At 38.2% G+C, this 18816-nt stretch overlaps 1 protein-coding gene across 4 annotated transcripts in view; it reads right to left on the minus strand.

Annotated features, from left to right (window-relative positions):
• PARG (poly(ADP-ribose) glycohydrolase) overlaps window positions 1083-18816 on the minus strand; it is a 142417-nt gene continuing 124683 nt past the window's right edge. For all 4 annotated transcript variants that reach the window (XM_005671222.3, XM_013983452.2, XM_005671221.3 and 1 more), the window contains exons 16-18: window positions 18561-18666; window positions 3618-3746; window positions 1083-2147 (exon numbers count right to left, since the gene is read on the minus strand). In XM_005671222.3, the coding sequence (XP_005671279.2) occupies window positions 1993-2147; window positions 3618-3746; window positions 18561-18666 (390 nt within the window). In that variant the 3' untranslated portion in view covers window positions 1083-1992. The remainder of the gene's footprint in view (window positions 2148-3617; window positions 3747-18560; window positions 18667-18816) is intronic.

Raw genomic sequence — 18816 nt, forward strand, 5'->3', positions numbered from 1 at the left:
AGAGGTAAAGTCAGACATGTTGGACTCAGATTTTAAAATCTCAGTTACTATGGTAAAGAACTTCCTCAGTGACAAGTGGCCGACTTGAGGTGCCAAATTCCATTAACGTCTCAATCTCTATATAAAGGTATAGATGGGATTTCCTGTTGTGGCTCAGTGGTTAACGAATCCGACTAGGAACCATGAGGTTGCAGGTTCGATCCCTGGCCTTGCTCAGTGGGTTAAGGATCCAGTGTTGCCGTGAGCTGTGGGTGTAGGTCAGAGATGTGCCTCTGATCCTGCATTGCTGTGGCTCTGGTGTAGGCTGGTGGCTACAGCCCTGATTCGACCCCTAGCCTGGGAACCTCCATGTGCCATGGGAGCAGACCTAGAAAAGGCAGAAAACAAATTTAAAAAAACAAAAAAACAAACCAGTTACAGATGTTGCCAAGGCCCCGTGTTTTTCCCTGCCTGTACTGATATCAGGAGTTTGGACAATCTACTTAAGAGCCTATTAATATTAGAATTTGGAGTTCCTCTTGTGGCTCAGTGGTAAGGAACCCAACTAGCATCCACGAGGATGCGGGTTCGATCCCTGGCATCGCTCAGTGGGTTAAAGATCCGGCGTTGCAGTGAGTTGTGGTATAGCTTGCAGACGCAGCTCGGATCTGGCCTGGCTGTGGTGTAGGCTGGCAGTTGCAGCTCTGATATGACCTCTAGCCTGGGAACTTTCATATGTCACAGGTGTGGCCCTAATAAGAAAAAAAAAAGAATTGATCGTAAATATCTTTTCCTAAAAGTTGACTATAAACTAGAACTTCAACAATGTGGTTTAGAATCACTTTAGAAATCTAAATAAGGCTTTTGTGATTACTCTCAAATGTAACTGGCACTGGCTTTTACTTCAACTTCCAAGTGTCATTATTTGTTGCCAGTTTTAAATGAACATAATTGTAAATAAAGAATTTTAAGCAGAACTACCCCCCCATAAAGCCTAAACCTAATCATTTCTGACAATTCCAGTTTTATTTAGAACATATTTGGATATAGACACACTTTAAGAACATATATGTATAAAATATAGATGATATGTTTCTGACAAATGATTTGTTAAGGAAAATTTATTAATTATATAATCTTTGAACACCAGACAAGCCTCAGTATGTACAAATCACCATGAATTCCCAGTTCCTAAACTTTGGTTATAAGAATATGCCTCAAGCACCAAGGAACAAACAATAATCCAAAAAGAAAAAAAAAAAAACAAAAAAACACCCCAAGAATCAAAAGATCCTTCAAGTCTCTTAAATCTTGTTTGTTTTTCAAACACCATTTGGGAAACTCTTTTATTCTACATTTCCTTCCATCTTGATCAGTCTCCAAAAACAGCATCAGTAATGACCAGAGGAAAAGGGGACAGATCATTCCAGGTAAAGGTGATGTCTTAAAATAACTTTCTGGAAATTACTGTCTTAAATACAAAACTGTTTTAACCTAGGAGATCTACATTATATAACATATATGAAAAAAATCCCAACTCTTAAATTTTCAAAAATCAAAAACTCCATCAATGCACTATAACAAGGGGTGGGGGAAGGTTCACAAGGAGACCTTTAGCAGACCCAGTTACACAGATTCTAGGATTTCAACTTCTCCCCTGGTATCACTGGCATCTGCTGGCTGCAGAGGCAAGTTTTATAATATATAGGCATGAAAAAAAGACCTAACAGGCTGAGCACAACCATTCATAAAATTTCACAAGAAATCTGATGGGCAAAAGAAAAATTGAAAAATGAAGACAGAGAAATCAAAAACGATATATCTGAATCAATGTAAGTCAGGATGGAGGGGGTTTGGATGAACAAACTGACAACTGCATATATGTGAAAGAGACTGCATCCTTGCTTAGAGATGTGGATTATATACACATAAGTCATTTTGTATGTTACAGCTGACAGTTCAAAAAAGATGTTTCTGGTGAAAGGTGCAAGGAGGTTCTAGTCACTTGGCTCCTCAGGCTCCAGTCCTTTGTCCTGGCTGGTTGGTGGTTTCTGCACAGGACTCAACAGCATGGTATATGAATGGATAAAGCTTGATGTCTGGTCCAGGGGTGGAACAGTTTCTGCACTCTTCATTATAATATCGTAGCAGCAGCTTATACACTTCTCCTGAAGAGTAGAAAGCCAGACCAATTTATACATCAAGGTGTGAAGATGAATAAAACTGCTACCAAACATTCTAGTGTTTTTTTTTTCTTTTTCTTTTTTTTTTTGGCTTTTTGCCTTTTCTAGGACTGTTCCTGCGACACATGGAGGTTCCCAAGCTAGGGGTCTAATTGGAGCTGTAGCCACCGGCTTACGCCAGAGCCACAGCAACGCAGAATCTGAGCCACATCTGCAACCTACACCAGCTCATGGCAATGCTGGATCCTCAACCCACTGAGCAAGGCCAGGGATCAAACCCACAACCTCATGGTTCCCAGTTGGATTCGTTAACCACTGCACCATGATGGGAACTCCCCCAAACATTCTAGTTTTATCTTAATCTAAATAACATGTTCAGAGTTCCCATAATGGCTCAGTGGTTAACAAACCCGACTAGCATCCATGAGGACATGGGTTTGATCCCTGGCCTTGCTCAGTGGGTTAAAGATTCGGCATTGCCGTGAGCTGTGATGCAGGTCACAGACACAGCTCAGATACTGTGTTGCTACTGTGGCTGTGGCATAGACCTCTGGCTACAGATCCAACTGGACTCCTCGCCTGGGAACCTCCACGTGTTGTGGGTGTGGCCCTAAAAGACAGTAAACAAACAAACAAACCCCACCAAAAAACCACATGTTCAAATTTGGCTTTTGAAAAGAGTATGAATTTTTCTTTTTTTGCTTTGGGCCCAGGTGCAGCATATGGAAGTTCCTGGGCTAGGTGTCGAATTGGAGCTGCAGCTGCTAGCCTACACCACAGCCATAGCAATACCAGACCCTTAACCCACTGAGCAGGGCCAGGGATCAAACCCACATCCTCATGGGTACTAGTTGGGTTCATTTCTGCTGAGGAACAACGGGAACTCTGGAGAGCATGAATTTCATAAGCCTAGAAGGCTTTCCTGATATAAACATTTTAAAAAACCTTAAAGAAATTACCTACTAAGCTACTAAGCTCATAATTAAAACAGGCTATACATAGTACATCATCCATGGATCATTTTGGGAGTTCATGGCAACTCTAATTTTACATTTAACTCCCATGATAGCAAGGCCTTTCAGTCCAGCTGAAACATGGTAGATGGGGCATGTTGTCATGTCTAATAAACATGACTCAGAGGCCTCTTAGTTTGAACTTATCCCCTAATACCTTCCCCTCTTTCAGTCTTCTGTATGCACAAAAGTAAAAATGGACATAAACTCCAACTTCTTGGCCTTAATAAGCTGACATACTCAATTCAAAATGGAGGATGAAACTTCACCAGAAAAAAAATCCTGCGAATGTTGCCCTTCTAAGACCTTGTCCCCACCACCCCCCAAAGTCACACTTTGAATTTTTCTTATCCACTATGATCTATCCAGATTTAACAAGTGCTCCTCCTGAACGGTGTACAATCCATCTAGATACCAAGTGTCAAGACTGTTCCCTACTCACCAACGGTCAGTTTCCTTTCAGTAAGGAAAGTGTGCATGCTGTAAATGTCTCTCATCAATTCTGAGTCCCCAAAGGTGAAATAAACCACATCTCGCTCAGCTGCAGCAGCTGCCAGTATCTGTATTAAGGCTGTAGCAAAGAGAAAAAAACAGCTATATTATGACACTTTCCAGTAAGATACCTTTAGTTCTTTCTAACAGCTAAATTATCATTGGTGTGCCATAGCTTTATCCTGGATTAAAGATTTATACACTTAATATACACGTTATTAGAAGTAGCAAATACAGGATGAGTATAAATCATCCAGTTGTGTGACTTTTCAGACAAGCTGCTGAGAATATCATTAAGCCATGGAATTCCCACATAGACATGTTTGCAGGAAGACAAAGGAAGGTGCATTTGAGGCAGCAGAGCCAAGGCACTAAAGTTTTTTTTTTTTTCAATTAACCTAGAACTAAAATTTTTGTTTGCTGGCTTGACTTAATTATTTTATCTTTTACACAGCCATTGGTTTTTGGTATCAAAGGAGTCTCTGTGACTTTCCCTGATCAATGTACTTGGGAGGTTCTACTGTTCTCATTAACCCTGCAGGATGCAAGCATTCTCGAATGGGTTAGAGCAAACACCCTCATCCCTCCTGCTCTCCCACCTCTACCCAATCACTACAGCATGAAGCACATACACTATCTCTGGTGTGCTGGAATGGGAAAATCACTGAGAATCACTGTCCCCAGGAATCAAAGTTACAAATCACTGAGCCTGGAGTATATTTCCACAAATTAAGTTCCTACATAGTCTTAACCTCAATAGACAAAATTTATTTTCAAAAGCAGGTATAATAAATGTCCTTTTGCTAGTTACACATCTTCCTTCATAAAAGGGGAGGTAGGAATCAAACTAAAACATGGAAGATAAATATAGTTTTGATTTTTGAAATGATGTTAATGAAAGAATGGGAATAGGAAGGAATCTATAATAAAAAGCAAACTAAAACAAATGAGCCTAATTTTAAAAGAGTAGTCCTATAAGGAAAGGAAAAAGCAAAGGATAAAAGTAAGAACTAATCCAAGTAACTTATTTTATGAACACAGTATTTGAGTAATATGCCCTCAGTCCTAGGCAAGGAGGAAAGAATCGCAAACAAATCCCAGAGTCTTTTTATTAGATTTGCTTCCCACAGTAGTACAGGTAAAGCAATTCCCAAACTATTTTAAATTACCCCAAAGAAGACATCTCAGTAGCAATAAGCATACCTAGTGCCCAGATGTTGGTTTCTCATTCCTTCTAAAAGGAGCTGGATTCCTAAAAGAAATACATCATTCTATGGCCGCAACAGGATAGGTACAAGACAAACTGAGAATGTTTTATTATACCAGATAATAAAGAAGTGCTCAAGAATGGGAAAATTGATGGGTGCTTGTCCCAAGGACATAGAAACCAGTATGAAGGAGCTCCCAACTAGCTTCTAGATAGACAAGCTAAGCAACAAAATATTATGTATAATAATAAATAAATGAGCCATTGAAAAATTATAAATTCCTGAGTCCAAAATGATACTACATAATAAGTACAGGCAAGAAAGAAGGGCTTTTGCTCATGTGAGAAAGCCAGAGACTAACTCTAAGTCTGGAGGGAGTGCTAGAACCAGGTAATCCTCTTTCTGCAACCATCATGGTAAAGACTAGGTCAGGCAAAAGTTAATAAGGGAAATTTTGTCTCAAATTCCCACAGACCAATTATTAACTACAAGGGAGGGGAAAAACTCTATCTACACAGTGGAAAAATCAGATAACATCTTGACTGGTGATCAAAAATTAACATTACCAATGGGGCCAAGTGCCTCCAGACCTTATCACCTATGTAGGTGATAGGTGATAAGAATGATCAAGAATGTATAATCTCAGGAGTTCCCGTTGTGCCTCAGTGAAAACGAATCCAACTAGTATCCATGAGGGTGTGGGTTTGATCCCTGGCCTCACTCAGTAGGTTAAGGATCCGCAGTTGCTGTGAGCTGTGATGTAGGTCAAAGATGCAGCTCGGATCTGGCATTGCTGTTGCTGTGGCATAGGCTGGCAGCTGCAGCTGATTCCACCTCTAGCCTGGGAACTTCCATATGCCTCAGGTGTGGCCCTAAAAGGAAAAAAAAAAAATAATAATAATCTCAATCTAATTATGAGAAAACAGCAGGTAAACTCAAGGAATGTTGTATTCTTCCACTATGTCAAAGAAAGGCTATGGAAATATTCTGGATTCAAACGGAGGCTATAAGACTTGACAACACAATACCTGAAGCTGAGGACAGAAAGGCTACTGAGGGTTTGATTAGGGCATCTGACAAAATTGGATCATAGATGAGTAGATAAAAATATTAAGGAGTTCCCACTGCGGCTCAGTGGGATCAGCAGTATCATGGAATGCTGGGTTGCAGGTTCAGGCCCCAGCTGAGCATAGGATCTGGCATTGCTGCAGATGTAGCTTAGGTAATGACTGCAGCTTGGATCTGATCACTGGCCTGGGAACTGCATGTGCTGCGGGGCAGTCAAAAATGGAAGGAAAAAAAATTAACATTTATGAATTTAGTATCAGTGATGTGTTTACATAAGAGAAAAGCGAAAACACACTGAAGTATTTAGGAAAAAGAGATATGTGTAACTTAAGCTCCACTGTTTCAGAAGAAAATCACATGTATGTGCATAGGATGCATGCATATATATAAATACACACAGAGGTGTTTAATTTTGTAAATTTGAAATTAACTAGAAAATCTGAAATAGCTAAGTATCCCCAAGACATGGGAAAGCATATAAGACATTATAATACCATATGGGATACTAAAATACCAACTATTTCCTAATTTCCAAGCTAATATTTATTGAGTACCCACAACATACTCATGTGAGGTACCATGACTACGCCTCATTAATCTTGGAATGTTGAAAGTAAACTGATCTCAGAATAGAGATGTTTTAATTAAAACTGCTCAACCAACTTATGCATACATTAAAGCTTCAGTACACTCAATTTTAAAAGGTTCCTAATTAACCTAAACTACATATAAAAATGGAAACTAATGAATCATCATCTTCCTCTACCAAGAGGTACTGTTTCTTTAAGTATGAATGAATTTTGGCTTTAAGTATTTCCCATTTAAGAGAGAGACCAAAGAAAAGTCCTTTTAGTTCTATTTCCTTCTTACAAACATAAATAACATCGCTAGTCATTTGCCATTTGTGAAAATAAAACCTTAATAAAAACATTTAAAATACAACTCCCTACAGAGTTTATTTTAAAAATTCTTCACAGGGAGTTCCCGTCGTGGTGCAGTGGTTAACGAATCCGACTAGGAACCATGAGGTTGCGGGTTCGGTCCCTGCCCTTGCTCAGTGGGTTAATGATCCAGCGTTGCCGTGAGCTGTGGTGTAGGTTGCAGACGCGGCTCGGATCTTGCGTTGCTGTGGCTCTGGTGTAGGCCGGTGGCTGCATCTCCAATTCGACCCCTAGCCTGGGAACCTCCATATGCGCGGGAGCGGCCCAAGAAATAGCTAAAAAGACAAAAAAAAAAAAAAAAAAAAAAAAAGCTTCACAGACCATTTTGTTTCTCTGCTTCATCTCATAGATCTAAGTTTGACAGATCTACCAAAAACAGCCTGGATAATAAGAGAACCAATTCATATCTGTTTCTGTTGGGGTACACATGATTACAAAATCATGTGTCATACAACCTGGAACTGGAGACCAAAGACCTGAGCTCAGGGCTCACCCTTTTGCAGTCTAGCTTTATGACTCTGGCCATATCACTTGATTCTCTTGCCTGAATTTTTCCCATCTATGCAGTGACGAAGTGACTCAGGTGACCCCTACAGACTCTTTCCGAGTGTAGAATTCCATCATCTCTATTATAATTTTTCTCCTTGCATTGAATATTAGACTATACACAAATGAAATTTTCAGAAATACAAATTAATCTTGACCTTAAAAACATCAATAATTACCAACAAAAGATTATTTTAAACAGAACTGTCTCCAGACTTCACTATCCCCAAGATCTTCACAAATTTAGACAACTGTGTCTCATGATTTAAGTGAACTCTTCTTGCATCACAAGTTAGAGGAGAATAAATCACAAATCTAATAGGGTGTGTGGACTGACTCCAATTATGATATAAAAGCATCAAATTCCAACTTCAAGCACAACTAGGTGCCAAAATAATCACTTAAATTAACCTGCAGGGAGCTTGGTTTTAATTTTCTTTTTGGCATCAATGTTAAGCTATGAAAAAATTTCAAATAAATATGAATAATATAAAAAAATTTATAGTGTCCTCTTGTAACAAATGAAACAAAAAATGAGTAAAATGATAGATACTTATACCCTGGTATAATCTGAGGCCATCAGCATGTGATATTAAAAATAGCTGCTAACAGCTCTATTTTGCAGAATGGTCCTAGCAGCTTTTTAAGGATGAACTCAAGATTCTCAAGGATTAATTTACTTAATCCTTACAAACACTGAATAAATATTATCTCCATTTTGGAAATCAGGAAATATAGGCACCAAAAGATTATATAAACTCTCTAAGGTCACAGGGCCAGAAAGTAGTGGAGCTGAAATTCAAACCTAGTGGTCTGACCCAGGGCTCTCCCTCACCCACTATGTTGTAAGGCTGCCATGCCACGTCCCCCTGCTCTCCTCCACATAAATTTACCCTATGCCCATCAGAATGATTTCCTCATTGTTTCCTTACATTTATTTAAATGTATACTGGCAAGGAGGCTAATATATTGTAGATCTGGAAGTACTAGTTATGTCCCCCTAATGAAACACAAAGTGTTTTGTGAGCTCATGCCCTGATTATTCTGAAAGCTCAAGCAGTTGCCAGCCCCAAAGGGCTCACTCTTCTGGGACTTTTTTTTCCCCCTGCTTTTTAGGGCCGCACCTGTGGCATATGGATATTCCCAGGCTAGGGGTCAAATTGGAGCTACTGCTCGCAAGCTATTTATCTTTCTATATCTCAGTTACATCATCTACAAAGATAAGAATACTTCATAACTAGTAGGCTAATGCATTAAGGAAAGCACTTAGTACAACATAGAACACACTCAACAAGTCTAACAGTACTAATAACAATAATTAAAACTATATGGTTTTTGAGGAAAACAGGACAAGTTTTCAAGTGCATATGAAACATTCTCTAGGACTGACTACATACTGGAGCACAAAACTAACCTCAACAAATTTAAGAGTATAGATATTATTTCAGGCATCTTCTCTGACCACAATGGCACTAAACTAGAAATCAACCACAGGAAAAGAAATAAGAAGAAAATGACTATATGGAGACTAAACAGCATGCTACTAAAAAACCAATGGGTCAATAAGGAAACCAAAAGGGAAATTAAAAAATACCTCAAGACAAATGATAATGAAAACACAACCATTCAAAATGTATGGGATGCCACAAAAGCAGTTCTTTGAGGAAAGTTCATATTTCCTTCCTCAAAAAAGGAGAAAAATCTGAAATTGACAACTTAACACACCACCTAAAAAAATTAGGAAAAGAAGAAACAAAACCTAAAGTCAGAATAAGGAAGGCAATCATAAAGAAATACAAAAAACCACAAGAGAATAATATGACAACGAATTTGACAACCTGGAAGAAATGGACAACTGTCTACAGACATACAGCCTGCCAAACCTGAACCAAGAAGAAACAAATCAATTGAACATACTGATAACTAGAAATGAGTATGTAACAAAAACGCTCCCTACAAATAAAAGTCCAGGATCAGATGGCTTCTAGGCAAATTCTACCAAACATACAAAGAATCACCCATATCCATCCTTCTTAAATTTTTCCAAAGGGTTGAAGAGAAGAAATAATCCCAAAGACATTCTATGAAGCCACCATCACCCATACCAAAACCAGACCAAGATACTACCAAAAAGGAAAATTATAGGCCAGTATCTTTGATGAATATAGACAGAGAAATTTTCAACAAAATTTTAGCCAACTGAATCCAAGAACATAAAAAAAGGTCATATATCATGACCAAGTGAGATTCATCCCAGACTCAGAAGCATGGTTCAACATACGCAAATCAATCAAGGTCATCCACTGCACTAACAAAAGAAAAGAAAAAATTGGAGTTTCCTTCGTGACTCAGAAGAAACAAATGCGACTGGTATACATGAGGATGCAGTTTTGACTCTGGGCTGGCTCAGTGGGTTAAGGATCTGGTGTTGCTGTGAGCTGTGGTGTAGGTCGCAGACGTGGCTCAGACTGTGGCTGTGGTACAGGCCAGAGGTTACAGCACAGACTTGACTCCTAACCTGGGAACTTCCATATGACAGAGGTGTAGCCCTAAAAAAGTCAAAATCCAAATGATCATTTCAGTAAGATGCAGAAAAAGCATTTGACAAAAATCCAACATCCAATCATGATAAAAACTTACGAAAGTGAGCAGAGAGAGAACATAACATAATCAAAGCCATTTATGAAAAACTCACAGCCAGTATAATACTCAATGGAGAAAAGCTATAAGCCTTCCCGCTAAATCTGGAAAAAGACAAGGATGCCCACTCTCACCACTTTTACTCAGTGTAGTATTGGAAGTCCTAGCCACAGCAATCAGACAAACAAAAGAAACAAAATGTATCCAAACTGCAAGAGAGAAGAGCAGATGACATAAAATATATATAGAAAAACCCTAAGGACTCCACAGAAAAACTACGGAACTGATCATCAAATTCAGCAAAGTAGTGGGATAACATTTAGAAATTTGTTGCATTTCTGTATACTAACAGTGAAATATTAGAAAAGAAATACAAAAATACATTTTAAAATCACACCCCAAAAAATTAAATAACTAGGAATAAACCTGACCAAGGAGGTGAAAGATTTACATGCTGGGAACTATAAAACACTGATCAAGGAAATTAAAGAGGATTCAAAGAAATGGAAAGATATCCCATGCTCCTGGACTGGAAGAATTAATATTATTAAAACAGTCATACTACCCAAAGCAGTCTACAGATTCAATGCAATCCCTACAAATTATCCATGACATTTTTAACAGAACTAGAACAAACAGTCCAAAAATTTATATGGAACTATAAAAGACCCAGAATTGCCAAAGCAATCCTGAGAAACAAAAACCAAGTAGGGGACACAACTCTCCAAGACTTTCAGACATATTACAAAGCTACAGTAATCAAGACAGTTTGGTACTGGTATAAAAGCATACAGACAGACCAATGGAACAGAACAGAGAACAGAATAGCGAACCCAGAAATAAACCCAGACACCTACAGTCAATTAATCTTTGAGAAAGGAGGCAAGAATATAAAATGGGAAAAGGACAGTCTCTTTGGTAGCTGATGTGGGAAAACTGGATAGCTGCATGTAAATCGATGAAACTAGAACACATCCTCACACCATGCACAAAAATAAACTCAAAATGGCTTAAACACTTAAACATAAGACAAGACACTATCAAACTCCTAGAAGAGAACACAGGCAAAACACTGTCTGACATAAACTGTACAAATATTTTCTTAAGTCAGTCTCCCAAAGCAATAGAAATGAAAACAAATAAACTAATGGGACCTAGTCAAACTCACAAGTTTTTTGCACAGCAAAGGAAAAGATTAGGAAAAAAAAAAAAAAAAGGCAACCTACTGAATGGGAGAAAATAGTTGCAAATGATGCAACTGACAAGGGCTTAATCTTCAAAATATATAAATAACTCATACAACTCAACAACAAAAAAAAATAACCCAATTGAAAAGTGGGCAAAAATCCTGAATAGACATTTCTCCAAAGAGGACATATAGATGGCCAATAGGCACATGAAATAATGCTCAGCATTGCCAATTATCAGAGAAACACAAATCAAAACTGCAATGAGATACCATTTCACAATGGTCAGAATGGCCATCATTGGTGAGTCTACAAATAGCAAATGCTCGAGAGGGTGTGGAGAAAAGGAAACCCTCCTGCATCCCCTGGTTGGATTGTCAAATGGTACAACCACTATGGAAAACAGTATGGAGGTTTCCGAGAAAACTAAATATAGAACTACCATATGATCCACCAATACCACTCCTGGGCATCTCTCTAGACAAAACTTTCAAGGAAAAAGATACATGCACCCCTATGTTCATTGCAGGACTATTCACAATAGTGAAGACATGGAAACAAGTCAAATTTCCATCAACAGATGAATGGATTAAGAAGATATGGTACATATACAGAATGGAATACTATTGAGCCATAAAAAAGAACAAAATAATGCCATTTGCAGCAACATGGATGGAACTAGAGACTCTCATACTAACTGAACTGAGTCAGAGAGAGAAAGACAAATATCATATGATATGGTATTAATATATGGAATCTAATATATGGCACAAATGAACCTATCTACAGAAAAGAAACAAATGCATGGACATGGAGAACAGACTTGTGGTTGCCAAGGGGGAGGGGAAGAGAGTGGGATGGATTGGGAGTTTGGGGTTAGTAGATACAAACTATAGCATTTGGAGTAGATAAGCAATGAGGTCCCGTTGTATAGCACATGGAACCATATCTAATTACTTGTGATGAAACCCGATGAAGGATAATGTGAGAAAAAGAATGTTCATATATGTATAATTGGGACACTTTGCTGTACAGCAGAAATTGACAGAATATTGTAAATTAAGTATAATAATTCTTTTAAAAAAGACATACCTTGTAGTTTCCACAGGTGTGCTAGACCACGATTAGCATAAAAGTGATTCTTTCCTGAAGACTGATGCCTCTCAAACATAAAACTGACAACAAGAAAACTTCTGAAGAAAAATTTTCCTGTTACATTAAACGAGGAGGCTATTGGACTGAGTTGGCACTAATGCTATAGTGGTCTATGTATAGCAACCAAACTCTAAGCCTGTATGCCTAGATTTGAAATAGAAACCTATGGAACCAACCACAAACAGCCAACCAGGCTTTAAGCTACAGCCAATCAAATAACTTGCTTCCGACTCTCCCTCTGTAAGCCTTTCTTCTGGCTCCTGTGGGCAGAGAGCTCCTAACCACTTCCAGTCTGATGCTGCCCAATTCCAATTGATTTTTGATCAAATAAATGCTTAAAATAAAAAAAAAAAATACCATTCCATTCATCCAGACAATTTGAATGTGCTATCATACAAGGTCCCATTCTAGGCACTGGGCCTATAGAAGAGGACAACACAGCCACAAAAAAAAGAGTGAAATCTTGGAGTTCCCATTGTGGCTCAGTGGTTAGCAAACCCGACCAGTATCCATGAGGATGGAGGTTAGATCCCTGGCCTTACTCAGTGGGTTAAGGATGTGGCGTTGCCGTCAGCTGTGGTGTAAGTCGCAGATGCAGCTTGCATATGGTGTTGCTGTACAGGCATAGGCTGGCAGCTGTAGCTCCAATTGATCCCTAGCCTGGGAACCTCCATATGTCGCAGTGCGCCCCTAAAAAGACAAAAAAAAAAAAAAGAATGAAATCTTACCTTTTGCGACATGGATGTATCTAGAGGGTGTTATGCTAAATGAAATAAGTCAGACAAAGACAAATACTGTATGATTTCACTCATATGTGGAAACTAAAAAAGCCAAAAAAAAATGAACAAACATATCAAACAGAAAAAGAATCATGGATGCAGAGAACAAACAGGTGGTTGCCAGATGGCTGGAGGTGAGGGTGGAGGAGGTAACAGAGAAGAGGTACGAACTTGCAGTTGCAAAATAAATGAGTCACAGGTGTGAAATGTACAGTGTCGGACTGTTGGTGGGAATACAAATTGGTGTAGCCACTGTGGAGGTTCCTCAAAAAACTAAAAATGGAGCTGCCATATGATCCAGCAATGTCACTCCCGGGCATATACCTGGACAAAACTATAATTTGAAAAGATAACATGTATCCCAACATTCATAGCAGCACTACTGACAATAGCCAAGACATGGAGACAACCTAAATGTCCATCCATTAACAGATCAATGGATAAAGACAATGTGGTGTACTCACACACACAGAGAATGGAATATTAGTCATAAAGAAGAGTGAAATAATGCCATTTGCTACAACATGGATGGACCTAGAGATTATCCTACTAAGTGAAATAAGTCACAGAATGACAAAAACCACATGATATCACTTACATGTGGGATCTAAAATATGACACAAATTAATTTATTCACAAAACAAACAGACTCACAGAAAAATTATGATTATGAAAGGAAAGGGGTAGGGAATGGACAAATTAAGAGTTTGGGATTAGCATATACAAACTATTATATACATAACAGATAAAGGAGTTCCCATGTGGTGCATTGGAAACAAATCAGACTAGTAACCATGAGGATGGGGGTTTGATACCTGGCCTCGCTCAGTGGGTTAACGATCCGGTATTGCCGTGAGCTGTGGTGTAGGTCACAGATGTGGCTCAGATCCAGCACTGCTGTGGCTGTGGTGTAGGCCGGCAGCTGTAGCTCCAATTTGACCCCTAGCCCTGGAACCTCCATATACCATGGGTATGGCCCTAAAAACCAAACAAACAAACAAACAGAAAAAAAAAAAAAGAAAAAGAAAACAAAAACATATATATGTATATATATATAAATATGTGTATACACACACACATATACATTCTACAAACTGAATCACTTTGCTATACATCAGAAACTAACATAACATTGTAAATCAACTATACTTCAATAAAAAATAAAAGGAGAAAAAATATACAGTGTAGGGAATACAGCCAATAATTAGGTAATATCTTTGTATACGGACAGAAGACAAACCTATCATGGTGATCATTTAGAAACATATAGAAATACTGGAGTTCCCATTGTGGCGCAGTGGTTAATGAATCCGACTAGGAACCATGAGATTTCAGGTTCGATCCCTGGCCTTGCTCAGTGGGTTAAGGATCTGGCATTGCAGTGAGCTGTGGGGTAGGTCGTAGACTCGGCTCGAATCTGGCGTTGCTGTGGCTCTGGCGTAGGCCGGCGGCTACAGCTCCAGTAGACCCCTAGCCTGGGAACCTCCACATGCCACGTGAGAGTGGCCCTAGAAAAGGCAAACAGACAAAAAAAAAAAAGAAAAAAGAAATATATAGAAATATCGAATCACTATGTTGTACACCAGGAACTAACACAGTTTTATAGGTCAATTATACTTAACAGACAAACTCACAGAAAAATATGATCAGATTTCTGGCTGCCCAGAGGCAAGGGACTGGGGAAGGGATTAGATGTAGGTGGTCAAAGGGAAAAACGTCTATAAGTACTAGGAATGTAAACATTATAAAGATAATTAACACTGCTGTACATTATAAATGAAAGGTGTTAGGGAGTAATCCTGAATTCTCATCACAAGGAAATTTTAATCTATCTATATGAGATGATGAATGTTCAGTAAACTTATTATGATACTCGTTTCATAATATATACAGGTCAAATCATTATCTTATACATTTAAAACTTATACAGTGCTGTTTGTCAATTATGTCAGTAAAACTTTTGAGAGCAAAACAATATGTGATCAAAACAGAGAAATACAGATTAAAAAGAAAATATAGAATATATCTATTTCTCACCAAGATACAACCATAGTTAACCTTTGCATATAAACAGATAAGCATAAAGAATCTCAAATCTTTATATTTTACATTCATAATTTCTTTTAAAATATGATTTATACTGCATATACTGTATGTTTCCCCCCATTTGGCAGTATTCAAAAAACATGCCAGAAGTTATACTTCTGCAACAGTCAATGCCTGCATAATATTTCATTACACAGAGGTACCAAAATTTCTTCCTTTTCAGGGTCAGTTTTAGTAAACGATCCCCTGCTAAAAGACATTATAAGTATTTATAATTTTGTTTAGTGGTTATTCAAGTGAATAGTTGTCAAAAAGTCACTCCACAGTTTAATCTTGATAATTAATAAATCACACAATGAAAACTTTGGAGTACTACCCTTGAGAGTCACCAGAGCAAGCAAAGCTGTAGTCTGAAAGGCTTTTATGTCATAAGGAAAAGAAACAAAACGAACACATTTATAAAGCTTCCCAAATTGTCCATCAGAAATGACCAAGGCTTATAGCAGACCTTGTTTCTGGATTGATGATATGAATCTACTCATTTATTTTACTTAAGAGAAAAACAGAAAAAAAGTGTCTGTCATAAGATCAATAAGCCCAAAGTGAAAAACAGGTTTCCTCAGACAAATTCAGGATGAAAAGAATTTCATAAAATAAAACCGAGAAATTCTTTCTTCTATACACATTCAAATGCTGAAACTAACAACATGCAGTTTTTGGGCTTTGAATATAAAGAAAATGTGGGCGGAAGTCTTTAAAATAAAGGAATGGGGAAGATTTTTCCAAGCATGACACAAGAAGGTAAACAAAAATTAACTCCCTATGACTATTGTCAAAAGGCTGAAATAAATGAAAAAAAACTGAGTAAATATGACAGATCATTAATATTTCTTAATATATAAAGAGTTATTACCCGCCAATGAAAAATCCAGTCTACTCCCCAAGAGCTAAATGGACAAGAAAACATGAACATGCAATTCGCAAAAAACAAACAAAAATGATTAATAAACTCAAAAACTGTTGAACCTCAGAGAAATTAAAAAGACTGACAAAACCCTATCTCGCTGAAGTTGCTTTTGTAAGGAAGACACTGTAAACTGATACTGTCTTTGAGAAGAACAATTTGCAATTAAGTATCAAAATACAAAGTCTATATGTCCTTTGAATCATTAATTTCACTTCTAGGAATTAGCCCCAAGAAAATAATTATGTATAGCATATTATATACTACAGTATTGCTTATAATATGAAAAAAATAAAACAACTGTCCATGAATGGAAAATTTGTGAAATAAATTATCGCATATAGGTTCATACAAGAGACTGAGACTGTAGGATTTTTAAAAAGGTCAGAGCATAGAACATATAGTGTGATTTTATTAATGTCAAATGGTTACACAGATTGCATAGAAAAATGTCTGAAAGGATGGTTACCAAAACATTAACAGTAAATCCTGGTGATTTTTTTACAAACTTCATGATATTTTTCTGGATTTAAAAAAGTAATAATAAAATGTGTCATTTTTACCAAAAAAAAATTAAAAAAATCAGACTCATAAATTATGACATGGAGTTCCTGTCGTGGTGCAGAGGAAATGAATCCAACTAGGAACCACGTGGTTGTGGGTTTGATCACCAGCTTCACGCAGTGGGTTAAGGATCCTGCGTTGCCGTGAGCTGTGGTCTAAGTCGCAGACGTGGCTCGGATCTGGTGTTGCTGTGGCTCTGGTGTAGGCTGGCAGGGCAGCAACAGCTCTGATTAGACCCCTAGCCTGGGAACCTCCATATGCCGCGGGTGCGGCCCTAAAGGACAAAAGACAAAAATAAAATAAAATAAAAATAAAAAAATTATGACAGACTCAACTGTTCTATTCCCAAGGAGAAAGATTTGAGAAGGATTTTATCTATCAAGTTTGGCTACCAAGGCCAGTTGGCTGTTTTATGTTTGCTTTGTTTTCTTGTTAGTTTGATAACTGTAGTATAAACAAAGAATTTGGTCTTTTTCCTGGGTTCCTAGGAGGAGCTTCAAAATTCTGGGAATTTCCAGAATGATAGGGTATTTGTTATGCTAATGAAGTGACTCCTAGTGAGCCCTAGACAGCTTCAGGATTGGACTTTTAGCCACAGACCTCCAGGAAGAGGGAGGACTGAAAATGGAGTTTAAGGATATGACCAATGATTTAATCAATGGTGCCTATATAATGAAGCCTCAATAAGAACTTTAGACACCAAAGGGACAGGTCCTTCATGGAAGCTCTGTATTCCCTTCCAATCTCAACCTATGTGTATCTTCTGTAATACAACTGTTAATAGCACCTGTGAATTATTCTACTGAATTATCAAACCTGAGGGGGATTATAGAACCCTCCCAAGATGGTAGCCAGTTGATCAGAAGTGCAGTGGCCTAGGCAACACCCCCACTCCACACTTGCAGCTACAGTCTGAAGGAGCGGTGGTCCTCAGGAGGATCTGTGCCCTTCCTGTAGAGTCTGCACTAACTCCAGGGAGTTAGTGTCAGGATTATACTGTAGCACACCCAGCCCATGTCAGATCAGTTGGGTTGACACAGAATAGTAACCATGCTAAGTAATAATACTCTTTTCTATAACCGACACTCCTTAGAGCAAAGCAAATGCCATAATATGATAAATGACCAATAACTTTGTTGATAGGTCTGTCATTTTTCTACCATAAACAATAAAGTGCAAAAAAATGTTTATCCTTGAATACCCAAATGCTCCTTATCTGTGCCATTCATGCAGCTCTCTCAAGCTCTACTCCCACACACCATGTACCTCTATTAAAGTACTCATTACCACGTGCTCATTTGTCTATGCCCCTCTCTCATCTGCTAGACTGTAAATTCCAAAGCAGGGACCACATCTTATTCACCTTTGTATTATCAGGGCCTACCACAATGCCTCGAGCATGGCAGATGCCCCATAAGTTTGGTATGTGAATGAGTCAGTCAGTGAAATGGCTCTGTCCATAAAAATCAGTTCTGTGAAGGAATGCACTTATGTGGGTGCTTTGGTTTTTAACTTCAAGGTCATTGTGGCCTCTTTCCTCTCTCTGTTCAACTAGATACTGGGTCTGATAAGTCAAAGAGATAAGTGACCTCTGCAGCGAAATAGTAAATAAAAATAAGAACTCCTTTATACATAATGTGGAAAAAAAAAAGGATGGTGTCGAATATTCTTTTCTCTTCCTTTAGATCTTTGTGGTCTCTTCTTAAGACAGGACATTAGAAATCCAGTTTCAAGAACTTAACCATTCTCCTTAGTCAAATACTATTATCCTTCTTATAACAACTGCTTTACTCACCTTTTAATCTGGCATCGCCCCCAAAGGCACCACAGCCCCAGTTTCCAGTTGCCACTGCAGAAAGATTCTCTGAAGAAACTCCAGGACGAAGAAATCCACAGTAAGCCTGTAGGATGAAAGAAATATCAAAGCATGTGAGTGACTAGATACTAATAGTATTTTTGACTGATGTGCTAGGATCAATACCCATTATCAAGCTTATGTTATCTCTCTTTTTTTCCCAGAGGCCAAAGTGAGAGAAAAAAAGAAAATCCTG

The sequence above is a fragment of the Sus scrofa genome, chromosome 14 (assembly GCF_000003025.6).
Source record: "Sus scrofa isolate TJ Tabasco breed Duroc chromosome 14, Sscrofa11.1, whole genome shotgun sequence".
In the NCBI taxonomy this organism is placed as follows: Eukaryota; Metazoa; Chordata; class Mammalia; order Artiodactyla; family Suidae; genus Sus; species Sus scrofa.